General features: G+C 40.6%; 1 protein-coding gene across 1 annotated transcript in view; it reads right to left on the reverse strand.

Annotated features, from left to right (window-relative positions):
- Positions 1-874: 874 nt before the first annotated feature.
- The window catches only part of LOC116490286 (mucin-5B), a 42,949-nt gene continuing 17,892 nt past the window's right edge, over positions 875-25,931 (reverse strand). Inside the window, exons 16-47 of the mRNA XM_032189332.1 lie at positions 24,832-25,084; positions 23,769-23,821; positions 23,272-23,372; positions 22,844-22,995; positions 21,419-21,557; positions 20,581-20,691; positions 19,643-19,822; positions 19,010-19,246; positions 17,951-18,107; positions 17,636-17,764; positions 17,118-17,202; positions 16,868-16,905; positions 16,236-16,391; positions 14,937-15,029; positions 14,195-14,436; positions 13,502-13,679; positions 12,964-13,214; positions 12,362-12,545; positions 11,612-11,804; positions 10,710-10,888; positions 10,099-10,168; positions 9,831-9,952; positions 9,445-9,476; positions 8,861-9,038; positions 7,769-7,873; positions 7,109-7,149; positions 6,403-6,525; positions 5,386-5,481; positions 3,322-3,450; positions 2,413-2,452; positions 1,562-1,685; positions 875-1,049 (exon numbers count right to left, since the gene is read on the reverse strand). Coding sequence (XP_032045223.1) covers positions 875-1,049; positions 1,562-1,685; positions 2,413-2,452; positions 3,322-3,450; positions 5,386-5,481; positions 6,403-6,525; positions 7,109-7,149; positions 7,769-7,873; positions 8,861-9,038; positions 9,445-9,476; positions 9,831-9,952; positions 10,099-10,168; positions 10,710-10,888; positions 11,612-11,804; positions 12,362-12,545; positions 12,964-13,214; positions 13,502-13,679; positions 14,195-14,436; positions 14,937-15,029; positions 16,236-16,391; positions 16,868-16,905; positions 17,118-17,202; positions 17,636-17,764; positions 17,951-18,107; positions 19,010-19,246; positions 19,643-19,822; positions 20,581-20,691; positions 21,419-21,557; positions 22,844-22,995; positions 23,272-23,372; positions 23,769-23,821; positions 24,832-25,084 — 4,346 coding nt within the window. The remainder of the gene's footprint in view (positions 1,050-1,561; positions 1,686-2,412; positions 2,453-3,321; positions 3,451-5,385; positions 5,482-6,402; positions 6,526-7,108; positions 7,150-7,768; positions 7,874-8,860; positions 9,039-9,444; positions 9,477-9,830; positions 9,953-10,098; positions 10,169-10,709; positions 10,889-11,611; positions 11,805-12,361; positions 12,546-12,963; positions 13,215-13,501; positions 13,680-14,194; positions 14,437-14,936; positions 15,030-16,235; positions 16,392-16,867; positions 16,906-17,117; positions 17,203-17,635; positions 17,765-17,950; positions 18,108-19,009; positions 19,247-19,642; positions 19,823-20,580; positions 20,692-21,418; positions 21,558-22,843; positions 22,996-23,271; positions 23,373-23,768; positions 23,822-24,831; positions 25,085-25,931) is intronic.

Consider the following 25,931-nt stretch of genomic DNA (forward strand, 5'->3'; position numbering starts at 1 on the left):
ACAGAAAGACCAAGTTGTTCAAGCAGTAAAAACATCTTCCTTCCCTGCATAATCTGAAGGTATTGCTGAGCTTTTTTAACCCCTGTCCACGTAAGACACTGTCACAAACACTACGTCCCATTGAAGATGCTAACTGGGAGTCAATTGTTTGTGACATAAATCATGATCACATAGCAAGATGTGGATCTGAACATCAGTCTCTCACGAGACACGCAGCTCCAAGTTTGAAGTTTGATGTTGGCAAATTACAAAACCCACCAGTGATAAAGACTGGGTGTGAATATGTTCATTTTCTAGCATGCATTTAAGGCACATTTTTACACTCCTGCTGTAGTGCTTACAGCACAGAAGGAGAAAAGCACCTTGCTTTGCTCCAGTGACCCAGACTGTCAGCCGAAGTAGGTGTAGAACCACTGGGGAGAACAAGGTGCCTCTGAGCTGAGTCCTGCCTCTCTGACTGAATCACACCTGTGGAAGCGATTGCTGTTTCCCTTCTGAGGGAAATGAGTTGAAGCACGTAGTTATAGTTTTATAATGCACACTTTCATCAGGAAGGACTTTTGAAAGGCATCGTCTGTCTCTGGAGTGCCTTGTAATAACCTTGGTTTATACACCAATATGGGATTAAAGAAATTAACCTCCTTGCCCCTTTAGCAGCATCACTGAAACAAGAGAACAAGTCCTCTTTGAAATGCAGTTTATTCTACAAACATTTAGAGCAAAATCCTCAGCTAATTTCCATAACTGCATATAATACCAGAAGGAAAAAAGCACAGGAGAGAAGTATGGTCACTTCAAGGTTAGTCACAGCTGCTTTCTAAACTACTCACTTGCTAGGGAAGCATTAAATGGGAGCTGAAATGTCTCCTTTGTCTCACGTTCTCCTCTTTGGGCATTTGGTTTCCATACATCCACATTCATCTACATGCACATATGTGAATTCGACTGTCTTATGCTCAGAGCAAACCAGATCCACCTTCACTGTGTGACTCCTTTTTTCATGGCAGCAAATGCATTTGTGTTCCATTTCATTGGTCTCAAAGGAATACCTACAGAAATGAGATTTGCACATGAGTACACCACCTGTTTTCTTCCCTATGTGATCTGTATTCATTCCTCCAAATAGGGGTACAACTAATGAAGAAAGAAACAAGATTTCTTATCTGTATTTCTGCTTATTCATAATGGCCTTTCCTCAGGATGCTACTAGCTATGCAGGGCTAGATCCTCTGAGATCAGTGAGGAAAATCCCATTAAATTTGGTGGGTTTTGGATTAGGGACATTCTGGCAACACAGAAATGAACAATTCATGCAGAGACCAAAGAGCAGGAAGAAACTCCATCAACCCCCAGAGCTGTTCATAAATACACATAAGGACAGGAAGGTCTCTTTGCAGAGGGACCTATTATCCTAAGGTAAGGCATTCCCATCACACTAAAGGCATTTCATCACATTGATGACTGCTGCTGTTCTCACATCCAATTTCCCAGTCAGGTCCTTTTAAACAAGAACCCAGGAAGACCAGACACAGGTGAAGACAGAGAAAGGTTTCCTACTTACACAGAATAGGTACTGCATGTCCCTTCGCAGAAGGGCATTGGGACTGGAACAGCAGACTTACAGTTGTTGTGAACAATATACTGCTCTTTCACATTGCGTTTGCATTTATGTGGCAGGTCAACACCTGTGTGGGAGAATATTTCTGTTACACTTCTTCAGACTGGGAAGCAAAAGAAATTTTGAAAGACACCTTCTGGGAAGCCATGGGCAGATCATCTTAATGAAACCTCTTGTAGTTTAAATGCATAACAAAACAAATACACACACACCAAACACAAATAATAAATAAATAAGGAGAGTGCAAATAGGCACTAATTCAGCAAAAACAACTCCCCACTTTTCTAGATACTTTTCTGTTCAGGGACTGGCTCAAATGAAGACATGTATAAGTTCATGTAAGGGTACTGCTGAACTAAGACCAAAAGGAGATATTAAGGTGTTTTTGTTGTTAAGTGCTATGAATTGTATTTGTTAACATTTGTGACTGTAACAACCTATATTTTTCTGGGTGGATGATGTAGAAGAAAAAAATCCAATTTTTTTTCCCCATGTAACTTTCAAATGGAAAAATACAGAACATAATTCCTACAAATTCTCTCATTGGAAGTATAGTTCAAACTAACAATATTTCAGTCTTTTAAAAACGCAGAAAGGAGATAAATTTTTTAGTGTCCCCATTGGAAGAACAAAGCAATTTTTGAGCCTTAGCTGTAAGGTACAAAACTGCTCTTCTGATACATGAACAAAGCCTTCTAGTCTGTTGAACTTCTTGGTGCATGCAGAAGAAGGGCTACAAGCAGAAGAGAACCTAGCAGTATTTTAGTAGGGAATCGATGATTTAACACACTCACATGTCTTACAACAGCCATCTGAAGTCATGTCAACTGTCCCCTGTATAGAAAACAAAGAACCAGAATAGTTTGGATACTCTAGTCTAGTGTACGTATATTGCTAAGCAGCTAGTAGCAACAGAGGGTTCAGATACATACCCTCATCTCTAACCAACACATTAATTCCTCTTCAGACCTGTTTGTGTACCAGTTGTGTACAAAACACACTTTAAAAATATCCTGCAGGGACTGAATATTCTTACAACTATATCCACTCATAAGCCAGGTGGAATGTTCTGTAACATATGCCTGATGTTATGCAGATCCTGCTGAAGCCAGCACAAAAGCCAACTCCAAAACCAGACAATGACACCTGCTCCTGGAATTGAACAGCCTGCAAAGCCCTTTCTGGAAGTTACTGGAAACCACTGGTCACTAAAAAGCCTGTCACTAATGCTCCCTGTTGCTCATTCATCTACCACTTACTTGCTTAGCAATGCTCCCTATAGCAGAAGAGACTATGTTCATTGGTTCCCTGACAGGTCCATCTTAAGTCATCATTTCTTCAATTGCATTTTGTAACACTGGTGTTCCTTAAGTAATGAAAAGTCCCACCGTGCCATTGCCCCAGCACTCCCCTATTTCAAATTCCAGTGTCTTACTTCACAACAAGTAAAATATGTGGATTTCTTAGAAAGTATAGCTTTTGTTATACTTCCATAGGACATTCCATTTGGGGCTGAAAAAGCACATTTCTTTCAAACAAAGATGATCAACTCAGAAAGGTCAAGAAACACTGATGTGACTCATTCAAAACTGTATAGAAGCCTCCCATACCATAGCACTGGCAGGGCTCATTTCAGACAGTGTGTGTTTTTTTTTTTTTTTTTTTTTTTTTTTTTTTTTTTTTTCTGGTACTTAAATACTTACTGGGACACAGTTTGATTCCTCAAATGGTAAGCAGACCTTTACTGTACTAGTCAAGGAAAACAGCCCCCCTGATTCAGTGCACATGTACTGAGTACAGTTATCATACGGTGCTTTATAACTTTTTCCAACCTAAAAACAACAGAAAAAAAATAATCAATATAATATAACAATAGAACAATATATAGATATTATATAGACAGATAGATATTTACTTATTTATACAATAAGTATAAATAGAACAATGCAATAGTAATACAGTCAATGAACTGGCAGAGGGGCTGGGATGTTCATATTATCCTCACAGTACTGAGATATCTGGAATTCACATCTACTGAGCTCACCCACATTCTGGTGGCAGAATGAGCATAGCATAGAGGTAGGAGCAGAAATGCTAAGAGACACTATGAAGTACAGAAGATGGGTCTGTTAATAGAGGTGGGATAGAATCTCACAGAATCTCACAGATTGGAAGAGACCTCCAAGATCACCTAGTCCAACCTGTGCTCTAACACTAACAAGTCTCCCACTAAACCATAGCACTAAGCTCTACATCTAAACATCTTTTAAAGACTTCCAGGGATGGTGACTCAACCACTTCCCTGGGCAGCCCATTCCAATGCCTTAACAACCCTTTCAGTAAAGAAGTATTTCCTAATATCCAACCTAAACCTCCCTGGTGCAACTTCAGCCCATTCCCCCTCATCCTGTCACCAGCCACGTGGGAGAATAGACCAACCCTCATCTCGCTACAGTCTCCTATTTAAGGTACCTATAGAGAGCAATACAGTCGCCCCTGAGCCTCCTCTTCTCCAGGCTGAACAAGTCCAGCTCCCTCAGCCACTCCTCATAAGACTTGTTCTCCAGACCCCTCACCAGCTTCATCACCCTTCTCTGGACTCACTCAAGCACCTCGATGTCCTTCTTTAGCAAGGGGCCCAAAACTGAACAAAGTACTTGAGGTGCGGCCTCACCAGAGCAGAGTACAGAAGGACAATCACTTCCCTAGCCCTGCTGGTCACGCTGTTTCTTACACAAGCCAGGATACTGTTGGCCTTGGCCACCTGAGCACACTGCTGGCTCATATTCAGCCGACTATCAACCAATACTCCCAGGTCCTTCTCTGCCAGGCAGCTTTCTAACCACTCATCTCCCAGCCTATAGCACTGCTTATATACAGAAAAAAAGTATTCTACAGGTTTTGAAGTTTTTTAATAGATGGAAGAAAAGTAAAAACTATGAAAGGAAAATACTCTTCCTAACAGAGGTTAATGGATAAATGCAAAATTTCTTTGTGGTAACCACCTTTAAGCATAAAAAGCATAAAAATTATATATTGGCACAGTAGAAGCTAGCTTGCAAGATTTAGCAAGGAACAAAAGGATGAAATAGAAAAGATGCAGAGCTCAAGAGCTACCAGAGAAGAAATAGCACATAAGAAAATAACCACTGGGTTAGATGGCAGCATTAACTGTTCACAGCAATAGCAGGCTGTAATAAAAGCAAACAGCTAGCCTGAGGTTCAGTTCACGTCTCACAACACTATGCTGAAGAGACGTGGTGTATTACCTGGGTGTTACCAAGGTAAACTACACTGCAGCAGCTATGACATTTTCGATTTTTGCCCCAACAAATTCAGAACCAATGTTAGTACAGTTATATCAGCTTGCTCAAACTATTTAGCTTTGTATTTCTAGGGCAAGATAAATGACATGTCTTCCAGTATCAGAGCAGTGTCATGTGAAGCCAGCTCACATATCTCTGCAAGAGCAGTGTTTTGCAATGTCACCATCCCCTACAAATTCTTTCCCCGTGCTGCATGTCACGAAGAGAGGGTGACATGATTTCCATTCCTGCCAGAGATGCATAATTTTAAACACAGCAGTGTCTTCAAGATGCACACAGCAAGGAGCAGCCATATAAAACTTAACACTTACTTTGGAAATAGAGACATTTTAAAATCTTGTAAAGGTCTTCCCAGCTTCAAAATATATGACACTGATTTCAAAAAATGTTGAGGTCTTTTTGGATAATTCAGCTTTCCATGCAGAACAAAGGAGCACTCACCTCGATGGTGACATTGCCAAATGGAAAATTTGCCACACAAGCCACTTGCTGGCACTGGCTGCAGCACTGACCCTCCTGTTCTACGTAGCGGAAGCCCTGTGGAAATAAGGTCACCATTTAGCCATGTTACCTGCAGTCCTGTTCATGAAACACTGTCGGATCACAGCCACACTGGAGATGGCAGTGGAAATGAGTCAACTTTCTGGTTTCATTTCTGTTGCTGTTAGAAACCTGTTGGAATCACTTTAAGCCTGACAATTAAAACTGATAATTTCTTTCCCATACTGAAGTTACCTCTGGGTCACTTCAGTTACCATATACACCCTGCCATTGGCTGCTCTTCTTTGTGCTAACACACAAGTTAGAACAAATAAATTAATTCATCAGGTGATTACTTGAAAAATCTACTACCAGCACTTGGTCTGATATGATTATTCACTAGAACTGTCACTGTCAGACATGTGAAGATAGTGCATCGGTTATTTCCTTCCCTGTGTTTTAGATATCCAGCAGTCTTTTCATGGGTCTATCCTGCTTCAAGATAAAGGTTAATGGTTTTATCCATTTTTAGGATTGGCAGTGGATCTAGCCTTATCTGGGTGAGAATGGAACAGAAACCATTCTTTCTTGCATTCAGTAATAGACTGAGCAGTTTGTGCACAGACTCTTAGCTCACAAGTACCAAGCAGTGTCTGGAAACTCCTTAAACAACCATGCAGTTTCCTTATAATCTTAATTTTGGAGCTGAAAACACCACCAACAGAACAACATAAACTTCATCTTTCAGCAGTCAGATGTCTCTCTAACAGGTTTGCAATCACTTTCCTTCAGGGAATCTCTCAAAGGGTGACCTCTTAAATTGGTAGAGCAAAAATGGCCAGCATCCTAAAGAGGACCTAATAGAAAATTATATCCTGCTATCTTTTACCGAGGCAGCAGTTTTACTGCCACGGTTCTACCACGCATCCCCTAGCAGCCATTGTTTGTGGTCAGGGAGGCTGAGTGCGTGGTACTAACCTGTTGGCAGGTGGTTTGGCATTTCACTGGAACACACTGGATGCGGTTGGTTTGCGTCACAGCGTCCTGCTCATCTGTGCACACACAATCCTCACAGGAGCTCTTAGGCACCACTGCCCCAGGCTGAAAAGATAAAGAAAAGCAGAGAGGAAAACAGGCAACAGCAAGAAATTGGTGGGTTGTAGAATAAACATATGTCCCCTGGACTATCAAACATGAATGATTATGCTCAGGAATTATTTTTGGTAGAACCTCCTGAAATGAATATCTTCAGATCTCTGACTTCAAACCTGACACTTCTTAGTATCACAAAATGAACGTGAGGCTGACATACTCAAGTGCACTGATGACATTACATGAGTTATGTTATCTTATAAAATCCAAACTTCAATTTTTCCTCAGTTTGACCTAGTAATTAATCTTACAACATCCAATGAGTTTTAAAATTTGTATTCAATCACAATTCTGACTTCTAGACTCTAAAACACAGGTAAGATCTCATTTAGTAAGCAAGCTACTGGTCTCTAGCATTACCTATTCATTAATATCTTCAGTAACACATTAGACTGCTGGCAGGGATTTAAAAAAAAAAAAAAAAAGGCAGGATTGAAGTGTACATTATTAAGTGTTGACAATAATAAGTTCAGAAAATTCTGATTCAGGCTGCATCAACCTGTGGAAAAAAAATGTATGGAAGAAGACCTACCTTAAATTCAACTCCTTCAGAAACACATACACCTTTTGGTACTGTAAGAAAAATAAAATGAAAACAATGTACTAGGAATGATGTAGCCAGTTATTGAACTCATCTCTAAATTCTCACTGATTTAGAGAAGACAAAGAGTAGAACTGAGTCTATTTGCTAGCCTTCATAGCCTGCACAACAGAGGGAAAAACATGCTGTTAAATTGTTATTCTGAAGCCCACATTTAACATCTGCTCAGATGTTATGCGTGAAGTTTGGGGTAATTCTATATCCTGGTATCTTCCATATGGCAAAAACAAAAATGTACTTCATGTAGTTACCCATGCTTGAAATTAGCTGAGCTTTTCTTTATTGTTAACCACCTTACTGGTCACTGAGAAAATGGGAAGTTGGGTCAGGTGTGCAATTCCAGAAATACAGTTTGACAGCAGAACTGTATAGCTTCAATATAATAGAAATGCAGTACTTGTTCAATAACTTACATCCCAAGATCTCATTGAATATTAGCTACAGAGAACTTACATCACTTATTCCACCACCATAAAATTTTAAAGGCTGGAAAGGAAAGGGAGAGGCTACTTCTTGTGATATTGACTCATTCAGAAAAACTGAAATAGTTGAAGGAATAAATAAAATTTCTTAAGGAAACATGGTACTTACTACAGGAGAAGATAGGACAACAACCATCCTCAGATATAGCTACCACAGGTTGGAAACCTAAGTCACATGCTGTTTTGTTGATAACACAGGTTTTTATATCACATTCTGCAATAGACAATGGAGATAAAGTAAGCCAAATCATCCTGTCCAGCAGTTTTTCTTGCAGACCAAAAAGTTTGAACATCCAAGAAATAGGGAAGACATAAATGATTCTTGAACCAAACAGTCTGGAAGTTGGGACATGTACAAATAAACTTTTTCAAAGTTTGCCTTATTGTAAAGGTCTTCCCTGGGCATACAGTTCTGGCCCTTGTTCCTCTTTCTCTTCCCCCACTAGATGTCATTGCTAACAAACTAAACACAAACACGTTCACCTCAGAGAAAAAAGGAAGTGATAGAAAAAAATAATTAGGGTAAAAGCAAATGAGAATGAAAACAAAACAAACAAACAAAAAAATGGAAGAAGCAGTGGATGAGGGCCAGAGACATAAAGGTAGGAAGGTGCAAGCTACAGCACCCTGCCAGTGCCCACTACTCCCTCACAGAATCCAAAGGAGCCCAATGTACAGGAGCACAAAAAGATGAGGAAGAGAAAAACATCCCACTACTGCCAGGATCCTGCCCTGCATCCTCCTATGGGTGGTAGGAATGGCCAGGGCCTGAGCAGACTAATGAGGAGGTCCTGTGCTGTTGCGGGCATTTGGGACTGGAAGGATGCACATTGAATGGTGAGGGCAAACATAAAAAGAAGCTACATGTGAGAGACAGGAAAGTCCATCCTTCCATATTGGATGGACCTATGTGCAAGGATCACCCCAGCATCTCAGAAGGGACAAGAGCCAAAGGATCCTATGAACTACCTAGTGGTCCCCAATGATCCATGTGGCATTTTCCAACTTAAATATCAAGTGGGACATAGATCTAATTTAGAATAGAAGCTGAACCAGAGGAGGTCTCTTGTGACAGCAAGAATAAATGATTAATCTAGTGTGTTTATTTGAATCTAGTACCTGTTGTGCTTTTTTTTTTTTCTTTTAATTTCACTTGAGGATCATCATGAGGCAAATGATGCCACATGAATCGTCTACATACCACACACTGTTTCTGTGCAGCATGGATCATCCAGACGTGGTTTTATTTTGTGTACAAAGCCCTCTTTAGTGCAGTTGATAGGTGGAGATTTAGCACAAGGCCGGGGGAAGCAAGAGATATTCAAGGTCACTTCATCACAAGCACAGTATTGACAGTCATGCTCCCAAGCTTCTCTAGGCTGTGAAAACAAAAGAGATAGTTGTTCAGAGAGCAAAATATAGAAGCATTAGATTAATTAATGACTACCACAAAGCAGCACAGGGCCAGATTGCCCTATTTCATTATGTTGGAAAAATCAGAGTTCAAATCCCAGAGGGCAGAGAAGAAAAAATCCTGCCACCTTCCTTTGTAGAAAGGGAAATTTGTTACTTCTCTAGAAAAATGATTCCTACAAACTGCTAATTTTATTTCTGTATCTCTATTAATGAAGTCCTGGAGTTACTAAAATCTGCTCTTTTCTTCCCCACTGTCAACACCGTTGACTAGTATTTAAGCTTAGAATTAAAAGAAACTCATGCAATCATTTTTACCGTAGGTCACAGCACTCAGCTATAGTATAAAGTTAGCATTTTCCTTTTTCCTACCTGTTTCACTGATCCATCTTGTGCAGTGCAACCTATAAAAAAAATTACAGATTCCTTTAGTGATAACTGAACTGGGGAAAACAACAGAAGCAAGAGTACAGGTATAAAAGGAATCTGAGGAATGGACACAGAAAGATCCAGAGTGCAAAGTCACAAGTTGTGTATCCAAAATATTTCAATATCCTCTGCCTAAATATCCTTTGTTATTTCAAAAGTTCCACTTTCTGTGTAAAAGTAGGGGGAAACGGTCAATCAGAAACATTTCTAGCCTAGCTAGAAACATTCAGTATGAAGGTTTCCCCTATGTCCCCTGTATCCAGAACATTCCACTTATGTGAGCTTATAGTCTTATGACCCTTCCCCATCCCACTTTTTACATTTCTTACCGCAGACAGAAACACAAATGCCATCGTGATCATTCAGCAGAGTTTTTCCATCAGGGCAGTAGCATCCCTCAACAAACACATGTGTGTTATTTTGGGAGGGGGCGATGTCCTTAATGACTTCTCTGCACAATTAGAAAATAAACAGAAATGTATGAGAGGCAGAAATTTGCCTGGGGCAAACAGACACCTAATACCCAAAGAAATGCCAACTTCCAGCCTTCCTTGGCACTTTTCAAATGATGGACCTTTGCCTTAGGACACGACCCACCTGCTGAAGCAAGTGTTTCTTTTTGCTTCTCCACATGGCTTGTAGACCTGATCCCGAGCACAGCTGGCCTCTGTGGAGCATTACAGCACATGGGTTAGAAAGCCTGGGCCTATTTGTACCCTCCGTCACACGACAGACACACAGCATGCACCAGTTCAGGCTGCCCTATGGGCAGCACAGCCCAGGCTCCAGCCCAACAAGAGGTCCCCACATCTTCAGCAAGAGGGGTTCAATGGATTCGTCAAGGTACTTGCACCAGTACCATTGGTGTTTACCCAGGTCCACTGAGCAGGGTAAAGCAGGCAGAGAGAAGCTGTGCATTGCCATCTAGTGACGAAGCTGTATCTGACACAAAGGGGAGAAAAGTGGCTAAACGTCCCAACCCATTCCTCTGCTGAGAGGTGCAGGAAAGACCACTGGCCTGTTTCCCACTTGTTTTGTACCATTTTTGAACTGCAACTCTTTTGATTAGCTCCTGTATTTCTCAGACCCAGAGCAGCTTAGGAAAGATTGAAGCCTGATGATGTGAATGGACAGAAATGGGTGCGTGGGTGAGGAAAGAACAGACCAAAGACACTTCACCACCAGGTGTTTCTCTTTCCCAGGCTTACCACACTGCCCATTCGCCTGCCTCCTCCAGTCCACACAGACCCCGTGGAGCCCACACAAGGCCGCATATGTCTGCATACTCTGGCACTCGGTGCTGGGGTGCTGGTCCGAGCAACCGCTGGCCACGCAGGCCTCGTAGTAGGGCTGCGGGGGAACCACACTGTGGCACTCGGTCAGGTTCCTTCTCAAAGCAAGGAAACAGATATGGCATTTTGCTCCCTTGGGCTACTTCCAAAGAACAATTAAAATCAGCCAATCCTCACCCAAAGAAAGCCTCAAGGTAAAGATACAACTACAAATTGCTCCAATAAGCAATACGCCCACATGTGTAGCCAAAACAATCCCCACCCAGAGAGGGCCTCAAGGTAAAGATACAACTACAAGTTGCTCCAATAGACAATACACCCACACAGCTTAATTAAGAAAGCTTTACCTCCCATTCTTTACAACGCCTTGAAACAAAGCAATTTTACATTGGACTGAGACCTGCAAAGGAGAATCTCCTGCACGGCTCACAGCTATATTTCTATATACTGACATTTTAATGTCAACATTGTTGACAATCCTATTTTAAACCACAAAATTATTTTAAAAACAAACACACACACATGCTGGCTATATTCTGACTGTGGCTCCTATTCATCCCCAAAGCATTCAGATATTGAATTATAGCTAGTTCCCACTTAACTTCTCCAGAAACAACAAGCAAAGCCAGTGCCAAGTAGCAGACACTATTAAGGGAGGACAGATTTTGATCTGCAAAACTCAGGAAAATTCATACATCAATTCAATGCTCACTTTTTCAAAGTACGCTAGAATTCATATTTTCATTGTGTCCCATAAGCAGTTCACCCAAGCCCTGTGGTTAAGCACAAAAATTTGTCTCTTTTGGGAGCTGTCTTACCAGATGATTTTACACAGGTCAGAAGGCTCACAATGCTGATGATTTTCAATCACAGCCAGTTCTGAGACACCTGAATTACAGTATCTGTTAGTAGGATCTGGGACTTTCCAATCTAATGCCATCTCTTTGAAGGACTCAGTGACCTCACCATTCCTTCTCATAGCATCATCAGCCTTTTGGTTGGTGCACGTACCTGGTAGCAATATAAAAGCAAGTGACAGTTCAAGGACAGTTAATGCTGATAAAACTGCTTTTACGCAAAACAGCAATACCTGGAAGGCAGTTCTTCTTGTGAGAAAGTAACACACATAGTCCTGGATGAGTTCACAAGAACTTTGTAGGAGAAGGCTAGAAGAAATAGTTTGCCAGTTACTCATGAAAACCAGAACTGAGGTCTTGGCTAATGCAATCCTCATGATGGCTAAAGAAAATGAGATGGTTCTCTCACAACACAGGACTCTCCAGATTCTGTATATTCCCATAGTGAGTAAGTATAATCATATGATCAAGATGGAGACTTAGAGAAAGCTTGTCTCCATCCACCAGCAAATGTGGACAGAATGAAAGGAAGTGACTCAAAACTGTATCTTCTGACAGTACCTTTTCACCAATTAGAGACAATTTTGTTAAAATTTGTCAAACTTAAAAATCACTGGAGTCGCAAAAGTTTAGAGTTGTTTACAAGTGGACAAAAGAAAGGAGGAGGAAAATTTATTGCATTCTTTACTGTCAGCTGATGAGCACACTCACCACACAGTCCCATGGTATTGTTATAAAACTTTCCAAAAGGGAGTTTTATGTAAAACGCAAGTCGACTGTAGGAGACATAAACTTCTAATTCCAGTATTTCAACTATGACGTAAAGGCCAGAACTGGTTATCCTGATACCATTCGTGGAAACATCCGGAACAACTTTCTTATCATTAAATAAAATCTAAAAAGAAGAGAAGCAAAAGGTCTCTATGAACATTCTTCTGTTGAGTAAGATACATAGTTTGTGTCTGGCAAGTAGAGCACAGATTCAGCTCTCAGATGCACCGAATGAAGTCTGACAAAGGCAATCATTTAGGCAGTTCCCAGTGCTTCCTTTTTAATATGCTCTAATTTATATTTGATTACTTCCATCAGGAAGAAAAACACAGCTTTCAGTTATGTGACAATTTTCCAAGTTTTTAGAATATACTTTTTTTTTTTTCCTGACACTAACAAAAAAGAGTGAGGGATGTAAATGCATTTCCTACCCATGCCATTTGTGATGAGCTTTGTCCTTTGTCATGGCAGAGCATTTGGCAGTAGAGTAATACAGATACAGCAAAATAATTCTGAGGATTCATTTTAACAAAATACTTTACCAAGTTTGTTTCTTTTCCATGTTCCATTGCTTGTGTCAAAATAACAACAGAATTGGAATAAAAAATGAGAAGGGACATTGAACAAATTGCTCCATTAGTGGCACCACAGTAGTAGTTGTCTATGTGAATCCAGAAGTTGTGAAAGTTGTGATGAATTAGCTGCACAAGGACATATGTGCAGTTTTCTTTAAAATGATAATATGTTCCATCAAAAGTCACATAATGCTCATTTCCCCATCCGCTGCAAATACCTGGAAGACAGAGTAGCACACTTTGAGTTTGACTTCTCAGCTTCAAGCTGATCTTAACTTTTATAATCTCTTTCATTGTGAGCTGAAATGACCAGTTTGATGAAGAAAAGATAGCTTAGCAAGGACTCTTATCTGCTCTTAATAGCCAATGTTTTAGGTGGGAATTCTGCTCTATTACAACCTACTGAATCAATACAAAGATAATAAAGATGCTGATCACACAGATTTATCTTGTTTGAAGATGGGCTGAGAATAACATAAATTTCAGGAATTCACCTGCTACTTACACTGACACTCAAAGACTTCACAGCAGCCAGTTTCATCATAGTGTTTCATGAATGGGAAACCATTCACACAGAGTTTTAGTTGCTGAGGAGGGCAAGTCACACTGGACAGTTTAATATTATTTCCTTCTCCCAGGCAAGTGGCAATCTGGCAGTTTCCAAAATTCCATGATTCGTTAAACTATTGACAGATTGAAAGAGCAGTAGAGGAACACAGCAAAGTAATAAAAAATTTTAAAACCACACACACCTACCACCCTCCATTCATGTTCCTGTTTGGTATGGCGTTGCTATCTACTCTTTCTCTGTCAGATAATATGAAAAGTATTGCAATCAACGGATCTTTGACATTTTGTTCTGTTCTGCAACATTTTGTTGCAGATCTCAGCATTAATGTCCTGACCACTTGTGATGGTGGGACACAGATAGGTGGGGTTTCCTAGCCTTTCTTCAGCTCATGTGGCTCTGCCTGCCTACAGCCTGTTAGATTTTTCACTTAACAGCATAATCTTCAATTTATTCCCTAAAACATTTGAGGGCTTCTGCTATATTTATCAATCACCTAGTTCAGCCACAACTACAGACTAGCTACAGCAGTGCTGACCAGCATCAGAGGAATCTACGTGTGGAGAATGCCAAATCTTGGCTGGAGGAAACACTGTAAAGAACCACACCTTCTTCTTTCCAGTCTCTCACCTTTCTAGGAGGAATGAGCCCAAGACAATCGCTCACAGGAGCCACCGTCGCAGCAGGAACTAGGCTTGTTGCACTGGAAGCAGCTGTTTGTGGACAGTCTTCAGAGTCTGGATCACAGATGTTGAGTGCCTCAGTTTGACCGACTTTACACTCTGCCCAGATTAATTCAATCTGACATGAAGCGTTGCAAATGGAGTAAGCACAATGACCCGATATATTCATTGGCAGAGAAACATTTTCTCCTGCAGGGCCAAAACCCAACAATCAGCACTGAATTGCCTATGAAAGTGGTAAATATTTGCTGTGAACTCTTAAAGGCTATGCATTACAGATCAATCACATACTCAGCCCTGCATTTAACTGGGCCTGACTGCACCTGATGGCTACTAAGATGAAAAGGAGCCTTCACTCCTCTATCTTTGGAATATGAATGTGGATTACAAACCTATGTTTGGGATTTGTGAGTCAGGGTTTGTGCTGGAGTACAATTAAGTTAGCATCTGCTCTAAACTTCTTTACACCAGGGATATCCAAACCAGGACAATGTCACAGGGTACATGAGAACTGTAATTTGGAAGGTGTTAGTTACACTTTAAAGACATAACAACTCCATGTGTAATTGCAGTAGACAGAACCAGCGTTTGCTGGAGCACGTTTAACTAACATTACATCTTCTCAAATCAACAGTGCAGACAAAAAAAAAAAAAAAAAAAAAAAAAAAAAAAATTGCTTGGTTTCTCACCCATTTGTAGCAATCGTCCATTGTCAGTGCAGAAGCAGGGAGTGGTTAGCATTGACGATGGTGGTGCAGATGTTACAGATTGCATATGTGGTTCTGCAGGAAAGGAAATCTATTAATGACCAGATCCTTTGCAACTCAACATTCAAGCCCTACGATGTCTATTACATTCTCTATGTTTACAAGAAGAACAAAAATATTTTACACCTTCATCACATTCTGTACTGGTACACACTAAAAACACCCTCTCTATGTACTTATAACCCCCATACGCACACACTATATGCTACTAGAATAGTACACACACTCTTCCAAGTGTGTGTATCAGGTATTTTTATATAGAATAAAATAAAACCCCCTTCCACTATCTCTTAATATGATTCCAAATTAAGGTCTTATTGAACTTCCTAATCCTGTATGACTTCACCTGACTTTGGAGAAGTGACTTCCAGTGGCACACCGTTTTGTCTTTTAATGTCTAGTTGTGAAGCATCTGTTGGTTTAAATACAGACAGATCATTTAGTCATTTAATGAAGCCAGTCTATAAGCTGTTTTGAATAATCCTTTCTTTCCTAGCTATTACCACATAACACCTGGAATGAAACATGTAAACACAGGAAACACACAGGCTCACCATCAGGTCTTTAATTCTTCCACTCACTTGAGTAGAGAAGATAACTTTTAGTTCTGCTTGCCTCACTTTGTATAATTTGTTACTGCAGGATAATACACTTTTTTATTTTTTTTTCAGCCAATTATTATTATTGTATTGCTACAATCATGGCACAACTTTATCTTTTCATCTTTTTACTTCCTATTTTCTGTTTATACATGTCCCCTTCAAACTGCAACTTCTCTTTTGTGAGGAGAATAAATCACCAGCTAGTTTCATTTTCTTGTTCCAGTGATCCCTTTGAGACTGGCTTCTCCAATGTAGAAACCAGTGCAGTAAGAACAATATGAGAAGGAGAAAAACAAGGTTTATGAACTATGAAATTTTGAGACTAACAACAGCAGACTAATTGTGGAAGGCCTAAAGATATTGTATAAGCTCTGCTGAAAAATGGATGAAACCCTCTATTCCATCCTTACCCCACTGACAGTAAGCAGCTATGAAATTACACTTTTAATGCCCACTATGAAACCCACAAGCTCTGGCTCCTCCTTCCTGAAACATGAACTGCCTTAAATCTGTGCTTGGCATGGACATGGAGGTAAGAGTAGTCTTTTTCAGAGACAGAGGAATCTTGTTACCATTACAGACTTGATAAAATCACCGCCAAACCTTGTATAAATAGTACCTTGTGCTGGTGCAGATGGTGTGTTGCAAGGGATGAATGTTTTGATGATCTCTCCATTAGGACCACAGACAGCATTACCACACCCAACCTCATCTGTTTGGCCATATATAGTGTCATTTAAGGCATAAGTCTTCCCATTGTAGCAACAGAGGCAATCTGAGGCAACAAAAGAGCAAATGCGATCAAACCAGGGGACACTCTCTCATTATAAATGAAAAGAAAAACAAACTCTGTATTTACCGTTCTGTAGTTCATATAAGTAAAAGTGAATGATCTGACTGGAAAATATTCTCAGTTTCTACTTGAGAAGTTGCATTGAGGGTCTACCTCATTTATTTAAAGTTGGATTTTTCTTGTTGATGGTGCTTCTTGGAGTCAGCTTGCATAGAGGAATTACTGGCTGCTGAAAGCATCAGAACTGGCACTGTCCTCACCCAACCTAGAGAATGGGAGCATTCCTTCTTGGCAGGGAATATGGCTGGGATTACTGCCTTGATGAGTGATAAGACACTGACATGTTTGTACTGCTCTGACACCACCTATTGAACTAGCTAGCAACATGCCTGCAGCAACATGTGATGTCTGGTCGTTTCAGTGTTATCATCACTCAATGAAAGGTATTCAAATGTTACCTTCAGAGTCTTCGGTACACAGTTTCTCTTCAGGATTGCTGAAGATAAAGAGGAGAGGAGTTGTTTTATTGTCTTGTATATGTAGAATAGTATCTGTCAGCAGATGGTATTTACTTTTACAAAGAAGCCTGCTCCTTGAGGTTTTAACCATTATTGTCATTGCCATGATTTCTTACGAACATAAACCACACATTGCCTACCTTGCCCTCTCTAATCCTATTATTACCTCTCTTACCATCGACTGACCTACCATGAAGTGCAGTTGGGGAGGGAGACGCACTCCCTGCTTTCCTCATCAAAATATGGCTTGTCAGGACTACACTCTGGATAGCAGCCTGGAAAGTTAAAGTAAATGAATCAACTTTGTTCTGCTTTACTTGAATCTGAGGCAATCACATGCAGATTTGATCCCAAAATTAATATGATCCTGTATGAAAATTCTCGGTTTTGCCAATTATTTTTCTATGTCCTCTTTTTCCCTTTCATCTGGAAGTTGCAGTTAACTCTGTTTGTCAACAGATAATTATTCTTTGCAAATTTAAACTGAATGACCTTGTATCTCTGCCCAGTTTAAAGGCAACAGGCATATTCTGCTATGAATGGTATTATTACATGGGAAATTAGCCCCAGAAGAGGCATGGTCAATGAGTTTTTAGGGCAAAAGAGACAGTCGTTGAAGGTCAGACAGCAACCTTGATGCTTAAGGCATTTAAAATCATACTATATCTTCAACTCATATCAACTGTATCAAAGTCAAGCAAGAATTACCTTCTAAACTATACAGCAAGTTCCCACATTTTCCTTGTGGGTTCCTGCAGGTCTTTAGACAAGGTGCTCCACAGGGTTTATAGAACCACTCGTGTTTGTCAGGTGGATTGTAATAATCACAGAACACAGCTGGAACAGAAGAGAAAACATCCAAGTCTCAGACACTGGGAAGGGTTCATTTTCTAATTCTCACAAACAAGAGCTCATTAAGTCACAGACATGCAGAGGTATCAGAATTCTGCTCTTCTTCATTTCCTGTGCACCTGAACACATAGAACAACATTTTTCTGCATGCATTTTCAATGCAATACTTACGGCAAATGGCAGGTGTTCTCCAGTCGATACAGACACCAGCTCTGCTACAGCTTCTTGAATAAGCAGCCACCGAGGTGCAAAAGCACTCACAATCTCCCACACTGTCACAGCCACAGAAGTCAGAAATACAAGATTCATAATACGGTATTGGATTCACCTATCAAAATACCAACAGATCTGTTATCACAGATGTACCTCCTGCACCATGTTTTAATGAGAGAAAGGGCTTTGAATTTCTGCCATCCACTGGCAGTTTATTTGGCAGAACTGTTTGTGACAGTCTGGGATTGTCATGAAGGAGCTAGGACATTTTGCAAGAGTTGTTTTTGTATGTTCACCTATCTGGTAGACTTGGACCTTAAATCTTCTCACTCTTATTTGTGTGCTGACATTTACACTCAAGTGTCTTTCCAGTGTAATTTACGCAGGACTAAACTACCTTGATTTGGGTTAGCACATCTATATAGTGTGTACATTTTCTAATTGACAGATAGTGACTGATTATAACACGAAATCCTGTTTCCACTGAATTTCACATCTCTTGTGCTTTAACCTGTGTCAGCATGAGCTAACCAAGAAAATTAAGCCAAATTTGCTCTTTAAATGGCTTATTAAAATGCACCAAGGCTTTGCATAGACATTCTCATTAAGAATTAGTAGCCCTTTTCCTGTTTAGATTAATTCAATGTGTCTAAAATAAAGTAAATAATTCATTTCTTTAGCTAATTTGAATAAACTTTCCCAAGGATCCCCATACAAACAGCCCTGTACTAAGTTATCTCTAGATTTTACAAACAGATATCTAGCTTTTTATTTCTGGTGGCCAATTATTATCCCCTTTGTCTTTGGTTACTCAAAACAGGCACTGCTGTTTCCTCAGTACTGTGGAACAGGATTTAACTGGCAGAGCAGTAAAAAGAGGTGTTTAAAGAGAAGTAGGCCTTGTACCCAAGAATGCCATGTAACAGCCTTTAATAATAACAGTCTGTGCACAAACGTGCTGCATAATAGCAACAAATGCCAAGTGTGAAACCAATAAGGATGAGAGATCAGGATTACCTTACTGTGGCAGGCTTCAAAGACATTACTCTTAATGATGCTGCAGTGCTTCTGCCCCAGGACAGACTTGAAAGGCTGATCAGCACACAGGTCTGTCATGTTTACATTTGAGCAGGTGCTTGTTATTTTCCAGCTGTTTCCAAACTCCTGGATGCTCATCTCCACAGACTGCCCTCTGGTTGTGAAGTCGTTCCTTGACCGGCCATCAAAGTCCCCACAAAGGCCACAGACTTTTCCCTGAGTAATTTGCGTAGGCACAGTAAGTGGTTTCGTTATTTCAAGTGCAGCCCACTGGCTGACAGAAATAAACTACAGACCAAGCCAAGAAAAAATAGCTGCAAATTTCTAAACAGCCATCCAAATATGTCTTAGAAGAAGCTGGATTTCAAGTGACAAGATCGCTGTTTTAGACCCTCCAATACTGCAAAGAGTCTGGCTTTATTTCTAGTGCCAAGTATTTTGGAGAAGTCCATACCAACTGAATGGTGAAATAAAACAAAGCATGGCCCACTTGCTGCTTCTGCTCCACTGGACTGAACACTTTTCCAAGCCCTACTTTTCAAACTGGGGCTTCAGTTCTGGATGCAGGAGTTTGAGTTGGAAATCATAACTCTCAGTCTGTGAGGCACATACCTGGAAAGATGGTGCCACATGAACAACAACTGTAGTCTTCTGGTCCCACATGAAGTTCATCCCTTGAGTCGTTTCAATAACAATATAGCCTCCTCTGAGATCCACCTTATAATTCTTCTCATCTCCCGGATCAGTGGCTATCTCCTGAATTCTTCCTTCCAAGAGCCTGATTTCACTGCTCTACAAGGAACAAATACATCACACGGAAGGAAACCAAGTAGAAAACTTAGTGTAATGGCACTAGTATTCTGTCTCTTGTCCTTCATCTCATTTTTTCTGTAGTCCTTGCACTATGTCTTGGCCTACTCCAAGGCACGTGAGCCATGGACAAGACCCAGTGAGTTCAATGGGAAACGTCTGTCCATGCATGACAAGTCTTACTTCATGGCCACATAAATTGTCCTTATTCTAGATGAAATCTGTTTGCTGGCACAGAAGCTCCTGAGTGCATGGGCAATTGGGCATGCTAGAATGCCCCGTGTCATGCCACTTTGTTTCACCCTACCCTCACCCCCCAGTCCAGGAGAAACCTCTTTGCTCTTTTGTGTCTGCTTCGGGGAACTGCTAAACCTGATCTGGAAGGAAAAAAAACTCTTCTCTCTGTAGTTAACACCTGCCCTGTGCATAAACCATGGCACAGAAATATGCAACAGCCTCCTCTAAAAAAATTATTTCCCACCACTAAGGTCACAGAACCACAGGTGCACACACACACGCATACATACAGAGTGCTGTTGACTCCCTATATCAGCCCCCTTGTCTGCAGAAGTGTCCAATGCCAATTATCTGCACCTTTCCTGGCCTATCTCTGCTTTCTGGCTGTTTGACTACCATGGGTACCCTCTAGCAACAGCTAAGTTGGACTATAAGGACAAATTACACCAACTGCTGCAAAATCAAGACTGCATCTCCGCAGCTGTGACTGAATCCAGACAAACCTCAAAAATCAGTGTGATCTTTAGAGAGCAGATGGAGAGTGACTTCCCACAGGCATTGTTCTGAATTACAATTCGGAAGGTACCAGCATCCATGTTATTGGGGCAGAAGTCCTTTGAAAAATAGATAACATTTTATTAGAGCCTTTTATGTAACTAGTCCCATCTTAAACATTTTCAGGAGCTCTAAATGAATACTCTGTCAGCCTGATTTCTGCTATTTTGTCACATGTTCATTCACCAAAACTCTGGGCATTTTAGAAGAATGTGGTGGTGACTGAACTGCTCATACTTGACAAGAAATTTCAAAGAGAAAAGCTCAAGTAAAAAACGAGCTTGTCATAGCACCAGTCATGCACAGCCAAAAAGCTTTTTTTTTTTTTTTTTTTTTTTAATGTATTAGCAAAACCAATTGTAATTTGGAGATGAAATGTCTCAAGTGTCTCGTTCAGTACTGTCTCATTACACACAATAATTACACTTGAGTTGAGGCCTACACATTATCATTTACATGCTTAAGACACAAAAAGCAACTGTCACTCTTGAATGACCAAGAGAAACTTTTCAGCACCATACTAATCCCTTCCTTTGCAGACGCTGGAATTACACCAGTCCAGCCGGGGAGTTAATCATTTAGGATCACACAGTGCCCTCTTGTGTCATTTCTGAGGGTTAATTGCTTTGCTTTTGTATGGAAACTCTCCCTGTGTCTGGTGTAGGTAGAAGAGAGGGGTGAAACTCAGATCATCAGCATTGACTATTTTGCATGGAGTAGCCTTTTAATTACTCGCACTGAGCCCTACAGGGTAAGCTGTGGGTAGCAAAATTAAAAATGTGATACCTGAGCTAGAATATAGTCACAGTCTCCCAGGAAATCAAACTTCTCTCCGTCAAAGGTCATGTAGTGCCCATTGCCGTACACAGTACAGGTTCCCTTGCAGGGATTGTCCGTGCAGTTCCACTGCCTTTTGTTACACGTGCTGGGAGGTGAATAAGATAAGGTTCACAATCTGTATGAAGCATTTTTTTTTCCTTAACCCCAAACATGGGCAGAATAATGGAAAGGTTAATCTTTTGCAGTGCTCCGAGGCCATGCCATATAATGGATTGCTAATTACAAAATTTGTGTTTTCTACCAAGACATGCTTGAACTTTCTGTATTTTGATTCTATTTTTTCCCCTTCAAATATCATTTAAATCATTAAGGCCTGGTATCAGACAATGGGAATTAAGGACCTAAGCTCAAGAAGAACAACTAGATATTTCAAAGATATCTGAATATTAATCCATGAGGTTTGGCTGAGCACCAGCTCTGCATTACACAGAGAGCGATTGCCAAGAGCCGGGAGTTTTGCAATAATGTTTAGAAATTTCCTCTATTTAACAAAACAGAGCAGAAGAAAATTGCTCTATACTCCAGGTACCACATGGCCAGTTCTGCTCCTGACTATGGTGTTATGTACCAGCATTATCCTCCATCCTACCCTGGCAAACTGCAGCTCAGGGATACCATTAGACAGAAAATTCTAGTTATTCCCTTGGCACAGATACTCTACGATTTTTCTTCCTCTGTATGCATTCTGTTCTCCTAAGAAAACAAAGACCTCATTTCAGTAAAACCTCGTAATGGCCTCTGTGATATCAACAACTGCTTATCAGGGTTTGGCCTCACATGCTAAATTTGATTGCTTGTACCAGCAGTGATCAGACCAGCGTTTCCGGCTGTTATTTTCTGTGCCTCCACCTGGCAGGACTACACAACCTCATCCTTGCTAAATAATGGGTAAGGATCCAAGGAATCTTACCCACCATGATCAGCAGTACCTGTGAAGACTAGAGCACCATTACACTGGCAATTGCAGCAACTGAAGCTTCAAGTTGCTGGAATATCACTGCAGTTCCTCCCTCTCCTAAATTCATACTTTTTCTGGGGTTGAGCTGAGTAGTCCTACAGACATAGACTCAATTCTTCCTTGCACAATAACCAGCCCCAAACCAGCCTGGATGAGGCTGGGAATTATGAAGCTGGTGTGGAAGCAGTTTGTGGAAGACCATGGGAATTCTTTGACATTTGGTACCTATTCTCCCTGAATACAGGCTCCTGCAGTGTGATGCAGAGAGGAAAAGTTTCCCTTTTTATTTTTACTAGATGCCTGATGGCTCTAGTGATGAAGTGAAGGGCTTCAGAACACACTCTGCCCCATGAGATACATTGACTATTTTTAACACCCTTTGTTATAAAACAAAACTCCCTGGTATAACATACCATGTGTTGCAGTCAACTTGGATTGTTTCCCCGGGTTTATAAAAGTGTCCTCCATGGACACATGGGCACTGGTCTTTGGGAATACATCCTCCACTGCCATCCAGTACCAGCCCATCAGGACACATGCAGCCAGAGACACATTCTGTGACATACTGTGTGTATAAAGATACGACACAAGGCAATGTGGTAATGCACAGAACATACAGGGAGCCTACAAAGGCTGGATGCCAAACTTTTAGATTTTTTTAAACCCTACAGCTGTAAATTAGTAACAATCAAGTTGCAAGCGTCACAGCTAGGTGGGTAGCTACAGCTGCTGCGTTGTCAGTAAACTGGTTGGTCTGTGAATAGCGTCAGCATTTGTTAAGGACAATCACACATGCACAATCATGTCGTCCCACGCTCCTGCTAGGAGGTGAAGTCCTTACACAGTGCATATCCTGCGTCTTACAACTTTTCTGACACTCTGATCCAATTGCACCAGGACCCGCGGAGCTGCAGTTGAAGTAGTACATAGGAGCTGGGCAATCTATAGGGGGAAGAAACCATTTTAGACAGGTCATTTAGTGAAAGCGATAAGGACACCATCAGCCACTGTGCAACAGAGCAGAGCATTTCAGAGCTCAGACACATTGCGGCATGTGTCTCTCATTTACAGTTTCCATTAGCTTTTACTTCTGTCCAGCAGCAGGATGGGAGAAAGAGGAAGATAACCTCTAAGCTCTGGGAAATATCTTCGTCTTTTGAAAAGTGTCACACACTGGTGACATTTTTACAAAGTCAACTGTTATCAATAACCGGCACATTACTGAGAGAAGCCAAAAAATGTACAGAATACCAAAATATTATAGAAAGCAAGAGATACACAGAAAAACATTATATTTACTAGCTGACACCATAAAGCCATTATTTAATGAAATCTCACCTTTTACCAGGACAGTTTCTCCAATGCAGTCTAATCTTCCTTGAATGCATTTGCTAAAGAGATTCCATAAAATGAAAGACATCAGCTCTTGGCACTTTTCTCTCTCACTAGAGAGAAAGCCTCTGCAAAGCTCTGCTAGTCACACAAATAACAAATTCCCATCAAAATGAATATTTGGTAAAGCTATCAGGCTCTCAGACATGAACTGCCATCCCCAGAAGGAAGATTAAGACCTAACGATTAAATCCTCTTTCTTCATCTGCCACTGTTTTATTGCATGTTTTCCCTAAATCAAGTCTTCCCTAAGCATTTATTGTATTCTTATTATCTCTGTGATGAAACTAATACTTTCTCAAACAAGAGACCTCTTAAATTACTAGATGAATCTGTGTTTACAAAGCAGTCTAGAATCCTCAGAGGAAAATCTGAGAGTTGGAAGAGAGTGAATACATAGACATCTAAATATAAAAATACATGGCAAAATTCAGCCTGCCACTGGTATTTGTTTGCATTGCTATCCTCAGCTGGCTGAAAATGAGAAAAAAATGTTTTGCACTGGAGATATAAGATAATTATATTATTTTTGTTATTTTCCCCCCAAATTCTCTCTCCTTCATGTTTACAAACTAAGATTTTGATTTCTTTCCCCTTGGCCATTTTCATTTTTTTTAGTCTGCAGGATGTGCTGGGGAGTGGTTTTGACTCTTTTTTTTTGTGTGTGTCTCAAAGCCAGAAACTCCAATCTCAAATCCCCTATCTTGCTCCCATTGTATATGTTTGTTGTTTTTTTTTTTACACTACAATGAACTTTGCATTCAGGTAAATCACAAACATGACTTTAATTTACATGTTTTCAGCTTCCTGTTTGCTAGGAGGAACATAAGGTCTTAAATTTCACTGTGGCTGCACTACCTGACACAGGAACATGTGCTTTGGTATGATCAAGCGGAAATTTGTCATTATTACGGTAAAACGACCCCATTCACGGATTAGAGCAGGGACTTCCCTGGTGAGCCCTGACATTCCCCAGATATTTGGGCTTTGCATCATCAGAGCAGCTTACCACAGCAGTTTGTCTTCTTGGAAGGAGTTGCCAGGCTGAACAATCTTGCCTTTGTAGTAGCAGGGACAGTCATCTGGAGTGACACATTCCTCCTCGTCATTGAGGTAGGTCCCTTCAGGGCAACCACAGCCCTCCATAGGAGCGATATGAACTTTACACAGTGGATCGGGTTCATCCAGCGAGCGGCAAGACTGGTTACAGTACTTCACGCTATAGTTATAAACCATAGTCTCAGGACACTCCTCAGAGGGATCTTTGCAAGAGAAATAAAATGGATGTATGACCTTCTCTATGCAGTCATCATTTGTACTGTTAATGCAGTTTTCTGAAAGTTGGTAGCTGTAAATTTACTTTTTCCTAACTAGCAGACTTTGACTCCCAGTGGTCTGGGGGAAGTCTGATCACATAAACCTGAACTAGGTGAGATTTGACACTGAAATACGCAACAGGGTGTACCTTGACTGAATAAGGGAACAGGTATAATTTTGTCATTTTTAAAATTTACAATACTATTTATATCATGAAATAAAACCTGTAAATTCTCACTTACCCACATAGTTAAAAATGGATCTTCTCTTCTTTACTAATGGTTTCTTTGGATGGGAATAATTTAAGAAATGCATTTAAGAAGAACATTTTATAGGGTTAATTTTTGACAATAAGTGGGCAGGGCTAAGGAACTCTGCTAATTATTTGATGTTACCAAAGAAAACATTTTTGAATTCTCACAGATGTCTTGAGGAAAACTCATGTTACCATCTGAAGGGGGGGGTTGCTTACGGGGAACTGCATTAATCATCTTTGCAGCAATGCTATCACCATATCAGCAATAGGCACCATGCTTAAACAAAGCTCTGTATGGTTTTCCAGTCCATGACCGTTGTACACTTTCTTAGATTAGTTAGCATGCTAGGTTTGTACACATTAAAAACCACCACCACCTCCACCAACAAAAAACAGTTGGTTTCCTGGTCTCAGCTGGGGCAGACACGATATCCCATGTGCAAAATAGGGTCTGCAGGCCATATTTTCCTACTTCATAGAAATGCGATGAGGATGTAGAAAATGGTATTTTTAAATCACAATAGGCCAAATAAGGA

Source organism: Aythya fuligula, chromosome 5 (assembly GCF_009819795.1).
Source record: "Aythya fuligula isolate bAytFul2 chromosome 5, bAytFul2.pri, whole genome shotgun sequence".
In the NCBI taxonomy this organism is placed as follows: domain Eukaryota; kingdom Metazoa; phylum Chordata; class Aves; order Anseriformes; family Anatidae; genus Aythya; species Aythya fuligula.